Raw genomic sequence first — 21,018 nt, 5'->3', positions numbered from 1 at the left:
AGTTTATCGTTTGTCCTGTATGACACTACATTGACTCTATGCCCACTGCACACTACGCTCGATACTATTTGGTTTTTCGACAAATATACATTACAATTTGTAGCTGAAGTCACTAAAAGCATGTTATTTAAACATTAAAACCATAATAAGTTCTATTACGAAATATGTACATATTAAAAAACTTAAACAAATAACCAGAGCAACCTTCAATCGCACACTGGCCATAAAAATATGTACATACATACATTGTATGTACATACATTGTATGTACATACATTGTATGTACATACATTGTATGTACATACACGCGTTTTTCTCATTGATTGCTAACTTAAACGGGGAAGACCCGAATACGTTTTATTATTTTAGAAAAAAAAAATTTCGTTTGAAATAACGGATAATAAGGGTAATCACGGTTAACAGTGAGAATGAAACAAATTCAACTTCATCCCGGATAATAGGGGTACCGGTGGGTGGCCGGATAATCGGTCGGGACCTGGTGATAAAAGCCCCGATTTCTGTAATTCTCCTTAAATCTTTGCCATTTTGGATAAATTGTTAACGTGAAGTATTTATTTATTCCTTTTTCTTGGCTTAGTATTATGAATGATAGAGTTTTACCTAATGCCACAATATTGGTCTCCAATTATGTCGACTTCACCTGGACATATTCTTTAACTTTTATTTCCCATAACCGAAATATTAGTTTTTAGTATAACACACCCAAATGATAAAAAAAGCTTTATAGAAATTACCCCTTCAACAGGATGTTTGTTTTGTTTTGCCTCAACAAATTTGAATTTCCATTTGAGTTTTTCCCCTTTTTCCCCATTTTATACTATAATAATTTACTTGCACTTGGTTTTACTATGAAAATGTTTACTTTATTCTTGTTGTTTTTTATCGTTTTGTTTGTTGTTTGCCCTTTATGTGCTATACATGTTTGTGATTTTTTGCCTTATTTTTTGCTTGTTTATATGCGTTTATATAAATTTTCGATATATACCAATTTGATTTGATTTTTTTTTTTTTTTTTTTTTTTTTTTGGCTCATTACTAATGATGATATGCGAACTCAAATCAAAAATATAACTTAGGCGCCGTAGATAGTTGATGTGTATATAACGAACATACACAAAACGATTTTCACTAAATTTTGTTGTATTGTATTTTTTAAAGTAAATCATAATGAAAGGCAATTCAAGTTGGTATACATAATTTATATTGTATATATAAATGATTTACTTCTCTCCTCTGCTCTGGTTTAGTTTAACGCTAAGAATTATATTTTATATAATGCATCTCTTCTTTTAGTTTATATGGAATAACACTTAATCATACAATCATTCAAATATAGTTTGATTCGGATTATAACAAACGCAAAGTATGTACGAGAAAACATAGATGAAAACAAATTAAAATTGCTTAATGCAGTTTCGCTTACTTCTATTCTTTTCATATTTATCCTTTCCTTTTTTGTATTGTGTTTTACTAATTAGTTGTAGTTGCCGTTTTCTGTTTTGTTAGTATCAAACCACTAAATGCCTTGCCATATAAATGTTTTTCATTTGATTTGTTTAAATATTTATATATATATTTTTTTTATATATTATATATTCTGTATATATTAGACTAAGTATTAACTATGCGTATATGCATTTTGCGCTTAGATATTTTTCTTGTTTTTGTTTCTTATGATTTCGGTTTGTTTGTTTTTTGTCTTGTGTTGTTAACATTCATAGGGAAAAGTACAAAAGTATACATTTGTCAAAAGCTTTTCAGTTATAGTTTAATTACACATCAAATCGAGGTGTATTACACATGGAAAAAAGTTATAAAAAAAGTAATGTTTACAGTGTTTTTTCTTTTCAAATTACTGATAACTGACGAAAAACAAAATGAAAGAACTTTCTTTTGATTCTAGATAATATTTTTTACCCATAATTTTAATTCTGCTGTCACATCTCTCAAAATGTTGTATAAGAAGTATTCGATCTTAGGTAAATTAACTAAATCTCATGTCCAATTATTATCATGCAATATTTAAGAATTTCTGATAAATCAATAAATAGTTTTTTTTTTCAAAGAAATAAAAATTATTCAAAACAACAATTCAAAATTGTTAAATTCTTTATAATTTTCTCGACAAAGAAATTAACAAAATAAATTCTTAACAAAAATTAGTCCAGAAGTTTAGAATCGAAATACTTGATTGCATTTTGCTTTTTAAAGTATTTCAAATTATTTTAAAAGATTCAATTATTAAGAACGTTAATAACTTGTATAGAATATTTATCGTACAACAATTCAAGAAAATAAAACAAAATCGTTCACTTTGTTCTTCATTATTTGTCAGTAATTTTAAAATACATAAATATTTATGTATCCGTTGTATATAGTTATAGAAAAAACTTTTAAAAAATAAAAAATACATTTGTAGCTCTGATAAAACAAAATTGAACTTTAAACTCAAAAAATATCAAGTGGAGACACTTTGCAGCTTAACAACTTAGAAACTACAATGAAAAAATTTCAGCTACACTACATTTTGTTGTTGTTGTTGTTGCGGTTGGTTGGTTTTGTTTTTGTTTTTTCTCATTTTTGATTGGAGTTGTTTGTTTGTTGCATAAGGAAACTTTTCATTCAATTTGCTTGGGCGGCCTCGTCCGCCTATTCACTGTCGATGTTGAGGCCAACACGTTTCTCCTCCTCAAGCATGGCATCCAGTTCATCGGTTAGATTGGCCAACATATTACCAATGTCGTTAAGCACATTTGCCGATACTTTTGGTGGAATGGTGTTAGCTGTTAATGGCGGTGCTGCTGGTGGTGCTTGCACCGATCCAGCTGCAGCAGCAGCATCGCCCTCAAGTGGCGATGTTGGCTCTACGGCTCCCACGGCAACAGCACCAACAGAGTCCAGAGTTGGAGAACGTAAATGCAGGGCGCCACTCACTGAACTGCCCATGCTCTCACTACGAGCCAATGCGGCGGCGTCATGCAGCGAACTGGACGATTTTAACGAGTGAAAGGAATGCGCTATATTGGCTATAGTATTGGTGGAGGATGAACTGGAACTGGAGCTAGAGGAATGCAAGTGGGCAGGAAGCGATGTATTGTTCGGTGTATTGTGCAGACGCTGTTTAATAGTGCCGGTGTTCTCATTGGCAAACGGTATAGTATCAATCGAATCGATGCTGGAATTTGATTTATTGTCGTGATATTTCTCGCAATGGATCTCCGCTGTGGTCTGCTGTATGGTGGCATAGTTGGCATAGATTGGTTGCTGGCAGTTGCCTGCCTGTTGCTGTTGCTGCTGCTGTTGAAGTTGTTGCTGCTGTTGCCAGTAGAACATATGCTGCGATTGTTGTTGCTGTTGCTGCTGTTGTTGCGTTGCATTGGGATCCTTTGCCTGATTTGCAGCTACAATTCCTCCCTCTCCGCTTAGCGTGCGAGAGTTACGTATGCTGCAATGACGTCTAGGTGGCTCTGGGGCTATCTTCTTGCCAGTTAATGGACTGCCGCTTAGGTAGGCCTATAAAGGACGATATAGACAGATTAGAAAAGGTTTCCAAGTGACATCAAGACAAGTGTACTCACCGTTCCTCCATCGCCAACGGTAGCTGCTCCATATTCGGCTGCTGCCGCCGCATTCATATAATGATGATGCTCCAACGGTGGCATGGTGTTGAGCACAGCTCTCTGCAAGATGCCACGTTGTTGACGTGGCAAAGTGCCGCCTCCCTCCTCGTAGAGTAGCTCTCGTGTGGCATCATTGGTGGGTGTTATGTCGCCATCATCATAGGAACGCCGCCAGCCAATGCCTGCTGCATTGTTGCCAAGAAGACGAGCAGCAGCGGCCGCCTGCTGTTGTTGTTGTTGTTGCTGCTGCTGCTGATGTAGGAGGTGTTGATGATGCTGTTGCTGTAGTAAGGCCGCTGCTGCCGTTGTTGTTGGTTGTCCAAAGTGACCATAATCTGTGGTCGTATAATGGCTAAAGGTCAAATGGCTGCGCGTGCTGTTGTCATGTATATCCTCCAGCGATTCCAGACTCTTACCACGCGGTTGACGCACCTGAGAACACGATAGAGAAACAAGGTGCCCAAGGTTAGTTGAAAAACATGCACTTAAGATCAAGGTAAGTTGCTACCCCCTCCCTAGCATCCCTCGTTAATGACCCACACCTTAATGAGCACCACATCGTCGCCCGTGCCTGTGTCACAGTCATGATTGTCGCCGGCACGGTAATAGCACCGCCATCCTTGACCAGATGAAGAACTGTTGGCATTGCCCCCCTCATTCGCATAGATTTTCGTATCATCCCAGGAGACACGTGTTGTTGGCACATAAGATGGCGTACTCGGTATAGGCACATTTAATTGCCACGGTTTTCTTGGGTAGTCCTGATTTTTTTTCAATCGAACAAAAAAGTTGTTTGAAAATGAAAAGAAATGGAAAATAAAAAGTCAATTAAATTCAAAAAATAAACAAATTATTTATAAAATCATAAAGTAATATATGTTCTAAACTAAATATCCCATAAAATATTGAAAAGGCTTAAACAAACAAACAAAAGGGTCGACAAAATTAAGAGAATAAACAAAACAGAAATTTTTATAATCGTTTAAAAGTAAACATTATGAAACATAAAAACATTTACAAAATTCAACTCGAAATTCTAAGAAATTCATTTTCAAAAATCTAAACAAAAAACTTTCGAAAAACTTCTAAAAGCAGGAAATTACGTTTCGAATTTTCTTTGCCCTATAATTTATTTTTTTGTCCCCATATACCCAAGGGAGCGATATGCCTTTTAGAGTTTCGTAGGGCATTTCTTACCTGTTGTTGATAGGCATTAGCACCACCAGGATTCCATTTGCCGCTAATGATATCCTTGACCCGTTTAATGGCCAATAGGATTTTCTTTTGATGCCCCAATTTGACAATGCCGATATCTTCGAGATCCTCCCAAGTGACTTGGGTGACATCACGCACTGTTTTATAGTTCTGTTCGAGCAGCGGTTGTATATACTCCTCCAGACGTAACAGCTGCAACCATTCCTCAATGGAGCCCTGTAGAAAAAATAAAAAAAAGACAAAAAGGGAAAATTTATAGAGAGTATCGTATATGGAGCGAGGCACAAGAGAGTTTGGCGGGGGAGAATATACTTTATGGATTGTCGATCATTATATTTATTTGGTTTCTGTGTTTTTTTTTTTTTTTTGTTGCTCGCACCAACTGAAAGCTAATCACATTTGATTAATGCCAACCCCATCAAAGGGGGCAGCCAAGCTACAAATTGTCCATGAACTAGTTCTGATATGAAGTGGAATCGAAATGGAATGGATGAGCCTCCATTCCCACTCCCCCTTCTCCTCTGATGATGCCTGCTGGTGAGGAGGAGCAGCCTGATGTGCCGCCGGCACAGCTTGGAGCTCTAATCAGTTGTAATTGATAAGATATGACATAAATCGCGTCAAAGCAGCACAAACATCAACATCAAGTAAAAAAAAAAGCCAAGAGTAAAACTCGTCGCAGTTAAAGTCTCTGTCTGTTTCTTCTCCTCCATCTTTCAAAACGGTAGCCACAACCAAAGTCTCCACACACACACACACACACACACACTCGTAGACACACACATGGACTCAAATATCATCAACATCATTTTCGTTGTCTCTACGACGTGTTAATAATTTTTTTTTGGTTTTTGCCTAAATTGCTGTTGATTTCTATTTAATTAAATGTCTTCTCTCATAAGACGACAGTGAGACGAATAAGACAGCCAGAGAGATGGCATGTTTATAGAGTGAAAGAGATGGAAATATTCAATAAACGGAAGTTTCCATTAACTGCTTAGATAATCACTAGGTTTAAAGTCTCGGATTATGATATCAAGAGTTGTAAAAAGGGTCTCCAACTAATAGAAAGACCTCCATCTAAACAAAAGTCAATTAACAAACCAATTTTAAGAAGCTGTTGGAAACAATAAGTTGCATCTTGTTCTCAAGAACAACTTCTTTAGAATGTTTGTAAAAACCATAAAACTATAATTAAAAGCTATAATAATTATGACTTTATGGTTTAAAAAGTAATTTCAAATTTATATAACGTTTCAAAAGGGGCGGAGGGAGGGAGGAGTGCAGAAAACTAATCCGAGGCGTTACTTAAGATCTTAAAAAACAACTTTTCTTATTGGTTATGGGTGGTACCTTCAAGCAGAATATAATAACAAGTAAAGTCAAAAACCGAATAAAATTATTTTTGAAATCTCCTTTGCTTTCAATTCAAAATAACTTTTAGTCAACTTATTATATTAGAAATAATTCAATTCCCATTTATAATTAACTAGGAATTGATTCGAAAACGTGAAGAGGCCTTAGGATTAAGGATCGAAAGTAATAATAGTCAAACTAATGATTATTTGCTCATTTTTAAACCAAACCTTATAATGATATGAATGTTTTAACGAGAACTATCGAGATTTATTGGAAAACAAGTCTTGAAATGCAAATTCTCAGCGAAGACATTTGACAATTTTTGCATAAACTTTATTATAAATGAACGATATATTCAAATATATGTAAATTAAGCAGATATATGTATACATTTGTCAATAAATCTACATCCATTTGTTTCAAATTGTTGCGGTTCAGCGAACTTTCTTCATACATATCTGTATATGAATAATAAAAATATATTGAAAGGACATTTAATTGGCAGATTATCAACATTAGACTATTAGACATTAGACAAAACCAATTAGTTACAAATCTCATTTATAATCTCTAACATGAGTTGTGAAACAGTGTACTCTTTTATTTACACGACAAACACGGACAGGGAATGTGCTAAGAAAGGGCTAGGCCGTTTCTAGTTGTTTCTAGTGTCATCTATATAAAATACATATGTTAATCAGCAATTCAATTGGCTCTGGCTATCGATCACGGCTTTGCAGCGAGAATATTTTTCTTTTTTTCATAAAATACTTAAGCAAATATTTGCTTAACTACCATAGTAGAAGATATATCTATAGTATGTATTCTGTTATTTTGGGACAGTTTTTGGTTTGGCTTCTTCGAAATCCATTAGCAGGTAGCATATGGTATGACGCCGCTGCCGATGCCGTCGTCATTAGCGCAAGCGAAACTGGTTTGAAGAGAGCGTTCCAAAACCAAAAACTGTACGCACCAACCGCCAGAACCAAAAACAAAAACAACAACAACAAAAAGTTAATGCGAGTACGTCGTCAGGCCAAAAACACAGAAAAAACTAAATACCATTTGGAGAGTCTAACAGCAAAAAAAAAATACTAATAACAACAACAGAGCCTTATGACCCTCAAGGTCGTTCGTTGATTGCGGTTTCTGTTCATATTTTGTTTTTTTTTTTTATGAAATGAACGTATAATAACCTCTCCACCACTCTCTATCGCTCTCCCTCCCTCTCTATCTGTCTCTTTTAGTCAGGTATTTTGTTTCATTTCCTTTTTCGCATAAGATAAAATAAGAAAAAATGCGCAAATAAACAAATAAAAAAGAAAGCAAAATGCGAGAAACAGGGAGAGAATGTTGGCCTGGCTAATGAGGCTTATGCCAAAAGATACCAAAGAGGAACAACTTTCATTACGACGTAAACGTTAATAATGGCTATAATGATAATTATGATGGTAATGATGATGCAAGTATTACGATCCTATAACCACACCCAGATCAACACACACACACACACATGATGGGTCTTTTGTTTATACAACAAATATCAATATTACCCAATGGGGGAGAATTTAAACGATAAGTTGGCACATTACGAGCAGTTAAAAACAGTTAAAAGAAAAAACTCACAACTTGGCAAAAACAGTCACGCCGCATTATATAAACAATCCGAAGCGAAAGCAACAACAAAATAAATGCAAAAAAAAATTTAATTCTATTGTTGAGGCCATTTTTCAAGTGAAACACTAAACCACCGCCAAAAGCCAACAAAAAACAAATAAGCTGAGGTCATTTTTCCACATCTTGTGCAAATCGGCAACAGAAATTTCCCAAAAAGATTATTCCATTAAAACAAAACAAAAAAAAACCGAAACCAAGTGTCGACAATTTAGCAACCAAAGTGTCTAGCCACTCCTCAAGGTGTTTTTCGTCATCAAATGACGACATTTCGTATCATTCCGCCCAGTTATATTATCTTAGATTAGTTTTACAAACGCCATTAAGTCCCCCTAAAGTATTATTATCTATTCTGCAGTTGAATGATAAAGTAATGCAATTCATAAGAAAACTTTGCAGAGTATTTCAATACTAATTAAAATAAATTTTTAAGAGATTTGGGGAAATGTGATCGAATCATTTGAAAACTAAGCCTTTAAAAGTTTTCCAAACGGTTCACATAACTAACTATTAGTTGTTTATGATAATATTAGCTCAATCTATGAACTACGAACACATATTTTACAAATTTTCAACACACATCGAAATGGCACGAACTAGACTTCCGCTTGAAAAATATATCGAGCATAGTTGTTTTTATATGGATCTTATCGACATATGTTTCATTCCATTTTTCAATACGTGACATAATAAAATGCAAGTTTTAACTGTTGTCTTTTCCGTCTGTCTGACAGTCTGTCTTTCTCTTTCACTCGATCTCTTATCAATATGCATTTCACGTTGGTCACAAAAAACTTGAAAAGGAAACAAACAATTGTCGTCAATGCAACTTCAAGATAGAGAGACATAGAGATAAGTAATGAAAAACTTCTTGAACTTTGAAAGAAAATGTGTGCTTTACCTTCCACTTAGCCTTCAGAAATCTGAGTTCCACATTCACACATCCATCCAACTTGGGGCTGGTTGCATACCAACCATGATTAACACCCTCGAAGTCAAACACAATTTTTACCATCAACAAAGCACATGCATTTCCAACCAACTTGACTTAAACCTTGCCACAGATGTCTCTATTTCTCGCTTTTTCTATCTCTCCGTACTCTTTTGTCTCTGATTCATACTTGGACTCATATATAGTAGATTTCATCAGTTTTTTTGTTGTTTTGTTTTGTTGTTGGTGCTGCTCTCCCACCTGCATTTTCGAGTTTCGAGTTCAGTTGGAAAAACTTGAACCACATTCCAATGACTTGAACTTAATTGCCAGTGGTTGTGTTTTTTTTTTTTTTTATTTTCATCAACAAAGATCTAACCGTTTTTTACAAATTATGTAAAGTGTATTATTAATGTTTATAGCAGAGTTTACAAAGCTCGAGTCTGAATCATAGCTCTAAACGCTTTGTTTTCTTATCTCAAACCAATTAATAAATATTTATTATTATTTGTAATACATTTGTTTGGTTTGTGCAATGGAGCTTTAAGATGGTAGACCTTGAGTTCATTTGGTTTGGAATTGGTAAGAAAATTTAAGTCTAAAAACCATATTTTAGGAATTTGGAATCCCTCTTAGTCCTTGATTCGAGTAGATTCGATTTAAGTCTTAAAAATGTGCGTGTCTAATAGGAAAGAAGGCTTAGAATCCTTAGAAACTATGAAAGTTCCTCTACAATAAAGAAAGAGCAAAAATCTAGTATCAACATAATCAATTAATATTACTTTGAAATTTGTTTATAAGAAATCTGGTGTGCCATTTTTCACAGCGTAAAACTTTGTTTACTTTTAATTGATTCCCCTTATTAGAAACTTAATAGAAACTGTGTGTCTTGACTAAGTTAATCCCACCCATTATTGCTACGGTCATTAACCTAAACGCTTATTGAATCTACATACATACTCGGATTACCATTTCAATTCAATTGTGAACTTTGTCTATTGAATTCAAATGATCTCACCTTGATCTGTCGAACGGATCAATGGCTAATGATCAGTTTTCAAGCACCACCAGGCAATTATCTAGATTCTAGAAGCTAGAATCACTCAGAGTCCGAGTCCGAGATCTCTCAGAGCTTCAAGTTCATAACGTAATGTCACCTAACCGACTTAACGAGGCGCCAGATTTCACAGGGGCCTAGAGAGAGAACGGCACGATTCTCTATCTGTATATATCTTTTATTTAATGAATTGCTGATGGAAATTAATGTGCGCATATTAATTTAAATTCTTTCATTAACAATAAAACAAAAAAAAAAAAAATAAAGCAACCAAAACAACATAAAAGAACCGCTGACATTGCTTTTTAACGTGGCTTTCTGAGAGTGTTTGTGTGTGTGTGTGTGTGAATGTATGGACCGCATATGTGGGAACAAGTTTTTTTTCGCAAATGCTTTTTTAATGAAATAAGAAATAAAAAAGGAGGGGAAAAAAGATAAGCTTGGTAGCTAAAACAAGCAAACAAAGAAAAAGGAGACGAGATTAACAGCAAAAACATCAGAAAAACCAGTAAAGGGGAAGCGAATTGGGGAGAAAGGGCTAAAAGCTAGCTGACTGGGCCACAATTAATGTCAATATGGCAAATTGCCTCGGTGTGTTTATTAATGTATGCAAATTACTGAATGCTGAATGCTTAAAGTGGATACAACTTGATTTTCCATTGATTATTCTCTCATAACAGAGAACAACGAGCTCATGCGACAGGAATGAAATACAATCCTTAGTATTGCATCATTTCGTTAGGAATTTGTCTCACGAATCAGTACGGGGAAGGAGGCAATGAGAAAAATTTCCTGTCCCAAGAACGAAATTTCACTGCATTTCCGATTTCTCCCATCATTTAATTATTACTTCGGGATTATTCAGTTTCCATTTGTACTAAATGTTAGGTCATATTATATTATTCGCCGCCAGGGACAAGTGCTCTCTTCCGCCCTTTTGCTAGGTCTACTACTTAATCAACTTTGTCTCTAAAAGATGACCAACTCTAGAACCTACATTTACGTCAAAATTTGTTATTTTACTACATTAGATAATCAGTTTCAACAAAAATATTGGCATATTGAAATAGGGTCATGAGATTTTGATTAGATTTGGCAAATTCTTGCTAATTTGATAAAGAGAGAGAGAGCGGGAGAGAGAACCAAAGTCACGTCATGAAAGTGTTAATAATAACAAAGAAACTAGCAGTTAGAACCGCCTTCCAAACCACCGAACTTGGCATAAAAATAACATTTGAAACTCAACTTACCGGCACAAAATGCGGCAAATTATCGAGAACCTGCAATTTATCAATACGTTGTTTGATACGCTCTCGATGATGCGGATTCTTAATGCCAATCGCGGTGAGATCCTCTGGGGTCATGCGAGCTATGGTTGGCAAATCATAACCGGCCGCAATGAAGAGTTGGGCATATTCCTCGTGCTTCATTTCGAGCAGCCAATCGATGATTAGTTCATCATTACGTTGCCTATCCACACTGCCAATGGAACAAGAGCTAACGGAACTGCAACGAGGCGAGGAAAGGGGAGCGGCTCCATTGCCCCCGCCACCACGTATCGAGGCTCCAGATGAGGAGACTCCAGTTAGATATGAAGAGGCACGACCAGAATCTAAACTGGCCGTGCTATGGCGTGAGCCAGAACCAGCCGATCCTGATGACGAGCCTGGTGAATCGCGTCCTGGCGATTGTGTTAGATCAATGCCTTGATCCTCTTGCAGGGCTAGCTGCTGATGATAATAGACAGCCGCCTTATGGGTCAATGGCTCGCGTAGAGTGGCACAAAAAACAGGCGGTGGGCATGGCACAATGCTTGATAATGGAGCCGAGGATTTACCCGTTGATGGGGGAGCTACAGGGACTCCTGCTCCTACTCCTACTCCAGCTACAGTTGCCTCATCTTTCATGCGCAAGGCCACGCTAGTCTCGCGGGGCAAATTAAAGCCGCCCTCTTCCAGAGAGGGCGATGAGACAATGCCGTTTCCACTCATATTCATGCCACCAATGCCATCATCCACTTGCTGCTGCTGTATTTGTTGTAGTTGTTGTTGTTGCTGCTGCTGTTGCTGATGATGACGCAATGGCCCACTTAGCCTATAGAGTGGTATCAAAGCTTGCTGCTGCTGCTGCTGATGTTGATGATGTGATGATGTCTGCTGGTCGCCTGGTATTGTCGGTGGTTGCACCTTCTTAGCTTGTGCCGTCGATGTGTGCGGTTTGAGTGAACGATGCATGGCTATGGCAATTAGCTTCTTCTAGGCCTCGTCCGGGCCAAATTTGTAGCAACAATGTTGAAGATGACGACAACAACAATAACGACGACGACGACAACGTCGACGATAGCAGCAATGGCGACTCCTGCAATAACCAAAAGAAGAAGTTGTGTATTAGAAAAATGAAGAAAAATCTGTCCACCAGATGTGCACCAGAACACCAGAAATCTGCATAATTGGGCACGACTAAAAATAGGGTCACACTATGAGTATGCGAGTGTGTGTGTGTGTGTGATATTTATGACATGATGCGGCAAGTCAATAAACCCGGGCACAACTCCACCCCTAACCTCTTCTCCCATTTCACCTCACCTCCTCCCTTCCCCAATCATCTCCCCTCTAACCAAACAAACTGAAAGAGGAGGCAGCAGCATCTCGTATTTCAAATTTCATTCACAAAAATGCAAGTAGCTTAAATCATTAAAACCTATTCTCGACTTTCAACATACTCTATCAAGAATGTTGGAGCATTTTGTAAGGTTTAAGTAAGACTTTATTGAATTGAGAACTTGAGACTTTAAAATGAGGAAAACTTCTTTCTATTGATTTAGGAATTGGGTAATATAAGCTAGTTAAATAGATTAATTCTAGGAGTCTAAGGATGATTAAAAGAATTTTCAGAGTTACTTTCAACCTCTGGATATTGCCTGGATCTCATATGATGATTATCCACTAAGAGACAATTTAAGGGCTTTAAAACAGTGTACCACGAAGGGTTAAGGCCCAAATTTATGGATATTGCCTAGTCAGAGCGTATGTTCTTACATTTAATATGATTATCTTCTGCCCAATTCCAGCATACCCCAATAAGCAGTGACCAGAATTGAACGAAAGAGATAGCTAGATAGAGATAGAGAGTGCAATAGAAGGAGAATGCGGTAGAAAGAGAAAGAGACGGTGGTTTGATGAGGAGGGAGGGGGTTAGAAGGTAGCCGCTGCCGTTGCGTCTGTGCCAAAGTTCGTTGACTGACAACGAGCATACAACATAGTTTGCTGAGTGGGTTGGGGCGGCGGCAGCTGCTTGCCTGTCGTCTAGCCGCAACGTCATAATACTCTTGAAAAATGCATGAGCACAGCGCGGAGGGGTAAAATCTGGCCAAAAGTCACGAACAATCGACTTAAGTCAAGTCATTAACACAGAACACATACACACAGTCACACAAACATACATATGAGAACAAGAATTCAAGGAAAGAATTCAATGGAATAACAATTTCAAACTTGCAGAGAAAACAAACGGTACAGGGGGCTATCGATAACAAAATGACAGCCACCTGTTCGATTACAATTGCCCGATATATGTACATACGTACATACATACAAAGTCCCAACTATGTAGGTGTGTGCGTGGGAGGGGGTGTAGGTTGATTGGTTGACTGACTGTTCAAGTGGTAAATGGCAGGTAAAAAACATTTGCCAAAAACAAAAACTGCGGTAGTAAATTTTATTTACAAACTTGCCAAACAATGTCGCCGCCTAGTTTTTTTTAATGAATTTTTATGTGTATGCAAGTGCAGCAAAAGCCGTAAAAAGAGAGAACCGACAAGAGAAAGAGAGAGAGTGTGCGTTTGGGAGCTGAGAGGAAAGAAAGCGAAATGAGAGCGCGCAATTGCAGAGAAGTTTTCGGCAGTTGTTGTTGTTGCAGTTGTAGTAGGGTAGTAGTATATCAACTGCAATACACAAATGTGGGTTGCCTGCGGTTTGTGTGTGTGTGTATGCACTCCCCCCTTCCACCCCACCACACCCCATCAGTGTAGTTTGCTTCCTTTTGCAAGCGCAGATGTTGTTGAACCGTTACCGGCTTGCAAAAATTTGTTTTTTTTTTGTCTTGCTCTCTCTATCCCTATCACTCCTTTTCACAATTATCCTTGCTTCCTTTTTTGTATATCTTTTTGTGCAAAACATTTAATTGCAAACATGAACACAAACCCAAAGGCACGATCCGAAGAGGGAGGTGTGGGTGGCTGGTGTGGGGAATAGATAAAACCCAAAAACTATTGTTGTTGTGGGCGGGTGAGTAATCATAATGAGGCATAACCCTATAGTTTACAGCTGTACAGTAAATATTCGCTACTCTGAACATTTTATGTTTGTTCACAATGAAATTCCCCACTGCCAATGCTCACTGTCGGAGTAAATTTATGCCCTGTACATTAACGGTGGAAAGTGTAGATAAATTTTGGAATATGCATTCCCATTATATGTTTATGATCATCAAAATGAACAGTTATGCACGATAAATGCATATTATTTTTATGGTAAAGGGTATTTTTGTTTTCGTTAGTTGAAACCAAAATGTATTAACGACTGCTTTTTCCATGTTGTAAGCATAAAAACTGATTGAAAATGCAATTGGAGGCTTGGGACCCTTTTCTTTTCATTTTCTGCTTTTTTTGGAGTGTTAGAAAATACATACATAATACCAAAAGGGCAGAGAGAGGGCAGCCAAACTTAACGTATGGGATAGGGATGGTTGAAAGATTTATTGATTGTCGTTGTCGTCATACACACACAGACACACACACACACACACACATGGGATTCATTGATGGATGTACATACAATGAAGCGGAGTTGCGGTTTTTGAAGTTGCCAACAAAAACGCTGAGCAACTAAAAATAATTATGGTTACACACACACACACACACACACTTACACAATCACAGTTTATAGGCTTTTGGGCTGAGGGGGTGGGTTATGGTGCCGCATGGAAGTGGCGGGGAAAGTTGAGAGAATCTTTAAACTAAAGTAAGGGCATATTTGGTATTGGATAAGTTATAAGATACTTTTTTGAAGAAAAAACAAATTGTCAAAGGGAAAAGACAAAGAAAAACCTATATTAGTAATTTTCGGAAGATCCCCAGATATCCTCTTAGAGGTAAAAATGTACTCTGGTCTCTGTTTCTAGGGTTCAGCACATGTAGTTAAAAGTAATCCCTAGATCCTCTATTGGAATAGTTATCGGCTATCGTTTGCCTATTATAAACTATAACTGAATTACCCTAAGATTATCAGATTTAAAGGCCAAAGTTAGAAAATTCTTTTGCTCTTTTGGTTGCCTTGGCATTAGGTCGTGTAATATTATATTAGTTCCGCTTACTAACCAGGTTAAAAGATATTTGTATGCTTCATTTTGCCATTGTGCATTTGCTTTTTGTTTATTTCACGTGTTATTAGACTTTATGGCAGACTTATGCGAGAAGAAAGTGTATTAAATAGTCGTTAATTTGTTAAACCATTTGCTAGTTGCCTTTTCATATCGTTAAAGTTTACTGGCATGAGTAATCAGCCAAATGGAGCGCAATAAAATGGCAAATGGCAACACAACACGGCCAATCTATCAGCAACAACACCAGCTTCCACGCGGCGCCCCCAAAAGCCGCCACAACCCCTGCTCTCACTCAACACATGTTGCCCACCTCCATCCCACATCCCCAACCCCGATCAGGGGCTGACTGAGGCTGAAATCAAATGAAGCGCATCTCAATCTCATGTTTATTAACGGTGCTCAACTGTCACACTCCTCCATCTCTTCTGCTCCTGTTCCTGCTCTTTTCTCCACCCTCTCATTTCATTCTCCATATACATATGTATGGGTGGCTTGTGTGTGTGTGTGAGTTGGGTGTTTTATGGGTGTGTGGGTGTCATTAAGCCCGTTAGATAAAGTAAGGTTCTTCTTCTCGGCTATTTCGCCCTTATGGGGGCGGCTTATTGACTCTTTTTTTTCTTCTTCTTCATCTTCTACTTAATTTTTTTTTTTTTTTTTGCTCTTCCATTCTGCGGGTTCTTTGCATATGACCTGCTCGAGTTATAGTTTCCTTATTGCCGGACAAAGTTTTTGTGTTTTTTTCAGTACTAGCTCATTTTCAGCTCATGCCACGCCTTTTTTGTTCTTGCCTTTTGTCTCTCTGGCGAAGGCATTGTACTTAGTACCCATATATATAATGTATGCTATATATTGTTTTTGTTTTTTGTCTTTCTTTTCTTATTTTCCTCCTTCGTTTTTTGTCAAACACACACTGAAAGATGGTGTCTGGTGATGCTAAGCTTCGACTTCGTCGACTGCCTGTTGCCCGTTGCCATCGCCCGCCTGTCGATAGCTCGAGATGATGTTGATCTTGCCAAGCGCAAAAGACAGAGACACATAACGTTCCATAGCACACATACATTTATAATATGGCCACGGGCAGGCAGGCAGCCCAAACTTGTTTTGCCTGTAAAAGGGAGTTGATGTTGATGTTGAAGTTGCAGTTGGAGTTTGAGTTGTTCAAGTTGTTGTTGTTGTTGCTGTTGCTGCTGCTGAATTGTCTCTGCAGCAGCAGCATTTTGTTTCAGGTTTCAGGCGCAAGAGCGCCAAGAACAGGCAAAAACAACAATCATGAACAGGAGAAGCCCTCCCTGCGTCTCTCTCTTCCACTTCAGCCTTCCCTGACAAAATGCATGTAAAATGCTTACATATGTCTGTATGATAGGGCGTTTTCATACAGTTTAAGAGTAAACATTTTTATTACCCTGCAAGCGAAATTGTTTGTTGGGCCATAAAGCACTACTCGTTGAAATTTTAACCCAAATGAAGAGACATTCAGGCAAAGGAATAAAGTTGAAATTATTGGAATCGTATTGGAATTCTTTCAATATTCCAAGGATTTTGAGTAAATGAAAGAATAAACTTAATAATTTGAGAGGCATCCGATAATTGGAAGTCTTGGCTTTGCTTTGTTTTTATCTTCCTTCATATCATTTGTCCCAACTGTATACTTGGTTACTATAAAGGGATTACTGGTCGTTCTTATCTAATGTTATTTTATATAGTCATACACGATATAATTTATGATAACTGATAAAATACACTCTACTATGTGTTAACCCTATTATTCGACTTATCTAAATACTGTTTTCACTTCAATTGCACAGGGATAGTTGTAATACAAAGTGATTTAGACCCATTTGTCGTTAAGTCAGTTAAACTATATCTTTAATGCGCATCTCTAAAGAAATGCATAAAGTGTGGAATCTTGGACTCCATTTTGGTGGGGAAAATTGGGCGTTTTAGGCTCCGAATAGTTCTCGAGGATCTCATGGTCCTCATTAATTTGTAGAACGGGAAGACCGTTCGAATATCTTCCTCCATCTTCATAATGTCTTCAATATGCCAATCCAGGATTTGTTAACCAATTACAGAGGGCGGAAAAGTGTTTAAAGAGAAATTTTGAGTGTGAGGTAGATTTAAATTACCATGCTCGGCTTTAACGTTGTACACTTTTGAAAAAGTTAAACCTTGATGTAGTTTGAACAGTGATTAACAACATTCTTTAGAGGGTTTTCATAAGCCGTGAATTTCCGGATTAATAAATTGAACGTACATTCCATTCCTTGTACATGAATTCGATTTGGTCTTGTTAAGCTTGTTTTTTTTTTTTTTTTGGGTTTTTCGGTGGGGGGATTTGGGAAATAATTCGTAGGAGGTATTTGTATTCTTAAATGCAACTCTCTGAAGATGTGTCAAAAGTGTGGGCGGACCAGACGGGACGAGACGAGTTGGGGCGGCGACTGCATTAACGGTTAATGCAAACGAAGACAACAGCAACAATAACACAAACAACAACTACGAATGCGTTGCGCATATGGCACTGCAAGAAGGTAAAGGTAGAAAGAGGAGGGGACAGCAGGTGGGGGAGGAGGTACAGAGTAAAATAATAAAAAGAAGAAGACAATTCCAGGCAAGACAGACTACGACGACCCGTCTAAATAAGGCGACTGACGTGCACGTACGTGAACAGAGACCTGAGACAGAGAGACCAAAAATGGCCATCAATTTTTTTCTTCTTCTTTTTCTGCTTTTCTTTTTTGGACACTGAAAACGCGAACAAGTTGTAAAGCGAGCAATGAGTGCAGACAAAAGAAGTTACAATATCACAGAGGGGGGAGGGAGGAAGAGTGGGGTGGGCGAGCATTTACAGCTACATTGAACTTTCCGTTAAAGCACGCCCACCGCCCACTTTGCCAAAAAAAAAAATGTAAAATCTGCGTATGCAGCTACTACTACGCACACCAATACACCCAAAGAGTCACACACACACACAGATGCGTAGGTTCGGTTTTTTTCTCCTTCAACTTAATTTGCAACTGTGTGAAAAATCATTTATTTACCATTTTAAAAAGTTGTTAACGTTTTTGAATTTTATCGATTTACATTAATCACATGGGAAATATATAGAAATCAGCAAATTTGTTTAAATTACAATTGATTTTTTATATGAAAATTCTGTGCAAAAAAAATTTATTTTTACACCAGCACACACACACACTCGTACACACAACACACACAAGCGTGCGATGGCCGCGCGGAGCTTTAGAAAAAAGGTTCGAGTTTGGCTTTTGAAGCCCGCTTCTCGACTCGACAACGACCGCAAGTCAAAGCGTATTGAAATGCAGAGAGACGGAGGCTCCATCATCCAGCTCCAGTCAGAGTTGGAGCGAGGTCCTCGAGTGGCAGACAGCCAGACACAGAGAGCGGGAGAGAGAGTGAGAAATCGAGAGAGCACGAGAGAATTGAAGCTGAGAGACAGAGAAGGTAGTGCGCAATTCTCTCTCTCAATCTCATCTCTAGGTTTCCTTTTGGATTCTTCCAAGTTGAAGGCAATTTGTTGCAATTGAAACAATAACAATTCCATCAAAGCAAAAAGCAATTTGTTGTTGCTTGGCAAATTAGTTAGTTAATAAATGAATGGACAAGAAGGGAGGGTGGGGCAAACAGCACAGAGATTGCAAAATTGAAGGGTAATGTGGAAGAAAAAAGAGGTACACTAAATCCATTCAGATCAGTTGAGCGGCTGATAATAACGTTTTTCGTACTTATAAACGACTGTAATAGAGAAATCGAGAAAAAGGCCTTAATGATAACAAGATAATGAACATTGGCTAGGTTTTATTTCGTTTTATCATCTGATTAAATTTGTCGTTTTTTTTCTGTGGTTTGTTTGAATTGGTCCCACTGTACTGCGTATGCCACAAACCAAACCAAAACGAAACCAATACACGCAAACATCTATACATACATATGTATGTATGTATGTATATGCAGGCAAACACACACACAAAGGCAGTTGGCCAGTCAACCACTTTTTAAGCCGCATAGGCCAATACGAGAGACAGAGAGAGCGAGAGAGAGAGGGAGTAGAGACTCCAAACTCCAACTAGCGGCAACTTTAATTCAAATTCAAAGCGAGTGCGCAGCTCTCTCTCTCTCTCTGATTTCGACTCTCTTGATTGCTCTTTTGTCCCCGCGCGTATTGATGATTCTAACACTTCATTGGAGCTGTGGCGACAAGTCATTTGATTCCCACACAAATCTCAGCATATTTCTCTCCAACTCCCCAACTCTGTCTCTCTCTCTCTCTCCCTCTCTTTCTCACACACAATTGTGAGTTATGTGCGCTTTCTATTGATTTATGGCGCAATCTGAGCTTTAGTTGCAGCAAGAAAAGGCACATTTCAATTGAAAATTAAATGCAGTTTGTTAACAAGTTTACATAAATCAATCCAGAAACACACACACACACACAAAAAATAAACAAAAGACCTGGCAAATATGTAAATTAAATTTGTTGTAGTTATTTAAAAACTCCCCCGCCTTTAGGCCAGAGTTGTCACGCGCCAAGCGGCTGGCGACTGGCGGCAGCGCCGCTCGAGCATGACAAATACAAAGCGATAAAACAAGACACAAAAAGAGATGAAAATAAAACAAAAGGCAGCAGACACGTGTTGGTTTTACGTTAATTATATAAGGTTGAGTTGCACAGCAGCATCTGCAGGAAATTGAATGGAAAAGTGCAGCTGCTGCAGCCAACCGCTAAAAAGGAAATTCAAATCTTCAAGCGACAAATTGAGAACAGCTGGCAACCCTTGGAGACCCGGACAGATGGTTGGTAACAGTGCGACAGAGATAGCAATAGCGAAAGGACCAAAAAGGCGGCATCAAAACAAAAACAAAGAACCTGGGAACACGGGGTGAGGGGACTATTGAAAATCTAACTTACCTTTTTCTTATTTCTTCTGTTTGCCCTCCAGAGCAGCAATGTAAACATTAATTTGTTGTTATGACTCCACTTTTTTTGTTTAGTTTTATGGCATTTTCTACAAACATTAACAAAACTCCACACATACACGCACACGCACACATACACCAAATATTGTGTCCACACACATAAAAAACCAGATTAACGTTTTTCTTTTTTGTTAAGCACTGCTTACGTAGTTGTTGTTGGGACTGGTTTTTATTGTTTGTTGAGCTGCCGCCATTTTCTTCTGCTTAATAAAAACACAACACTATCCGCTATTTTCATTTTATTTAACTTTGTTTTGCACAATTCACTATTTTTGAAATAAACAACAACAAAAAAAACACAAACATTGAATCGCGCGCGGTTTTCTTACGGCTTTTGTTGAACTAATTGTTTATTTTGTTGTTGTTGTTATTGAAAATGCAAGGCTTTATATTTAATCAATTTGTTAATATTTTATTTTTCGGCGCTTCGCTATTTTTCGACGTACAAAAACAAATTTTAAAAAAATCCGCCCGCACATCCGCACAATTTGAACTCAAAAACAACAGTAAAAAATATTCGGTCACGCTGCTGTCCAGTGTGGCCGTAGCCGCATACCGATATTTTCCTTTTCCATAAGCAACTTAATACTAACAATCCAGCCTTAAAATACTGACTTACTACTTACAATCGATACTTAAAATACTAACTTACTACTAACAATCGATACTTAAAATACTAACTTACTACTAACAATCGATACTTAAAATACTAACTTCGATATATTTACAATTCGCAAGTAACTGACATCTTACATACTAAAA

At 37.6% G+C, this 21,018-nt stretch overlaps 1 protein-coding gene across 2 annotated transcripts; it reads right to left on the bottom strand.

Annotated features, from left to right (window-relative positions):
* Positions 1–862: 862 nt before the first annotated feature.
* ckn (CRK like proto-oncogene, adaptor protein) lies at positions 863–20,758 on the bottom strand. 2 transcript variants are annotated; one of them, XM_068289198.1, is made up of 6 exons: positions 20,189–20,757; positions 11,127–12,234; positions 4,838–5,071; positions 4,183–4,401; positions 3,599–4,072; positions 863–3,533 (listed from the first exon to the last, which is right to left on the bottom strand). In XM_068289198.1, the coding sequence occupies exons 2-6, from the start codon at positions 12,108–12,110 to the stop codon at positions 2,670–2,672; spliced, it is 2,775 nt and encodes a 924-aa protein (XP_068145299.1). In that variant the 5' UTR covers positions 12,111–12,234; positions 20,189–20,757; the 3' UTR covers positions 863–2,669. The 2 variants fall into 2 exon arrangements, with proteins under 2 accessions (XP_068145299.1, XP_068145300.1); XM_068289199.1 differs by lacking the exon at positions 4,183–4,401 and having other exon boundaries at positions 20,189–20,758.
* Between the last annotated feature and the right edge of the window lie 260 nt (positions 20,759–21,018).

Source organism: Drosophila tropicalis, unplaced genomic scaffold, assembly GCF_018151085.1.
Source record: "Drosophila tropicalis isolate 14030-0801.00 unplaced genomic scaffold, ASM1815108v1 contig_593, whole genome shotgun sequence".
Lineage (NCBI taxonomy): Eukaryota > Metazoa > Arthropoda > Insecta > Diptera > Drosophilidae > Drosophila > Drosophila tropicalis.
This window is presented reverse-complemented; position numbering and strand designations above follow the sequence as displayed.

Coding starts and splice junctions, on each gene's coding strand:
- ckn (XM_068289198.1), bottom strand. CDS start 12,110: ATGCATCGTTCACTCAAACCGCACACATCGACGGCACAAGCTAAGAAG. Junction 4,073..4,182: donor ACGATGTGGTGCTCATTAAG/GTGTGGGTCATT, acceptor TCGTGTTCTCAG/GTGCGTCAACCGCGTGGTAA. Junction 3,534..3,598: donor CCGTTGGCGATGGAGGAACG/GTGAGTACACTT, acceptor CGTCCTTTATAG/GCCTACCTAAGCGGCAGTCC.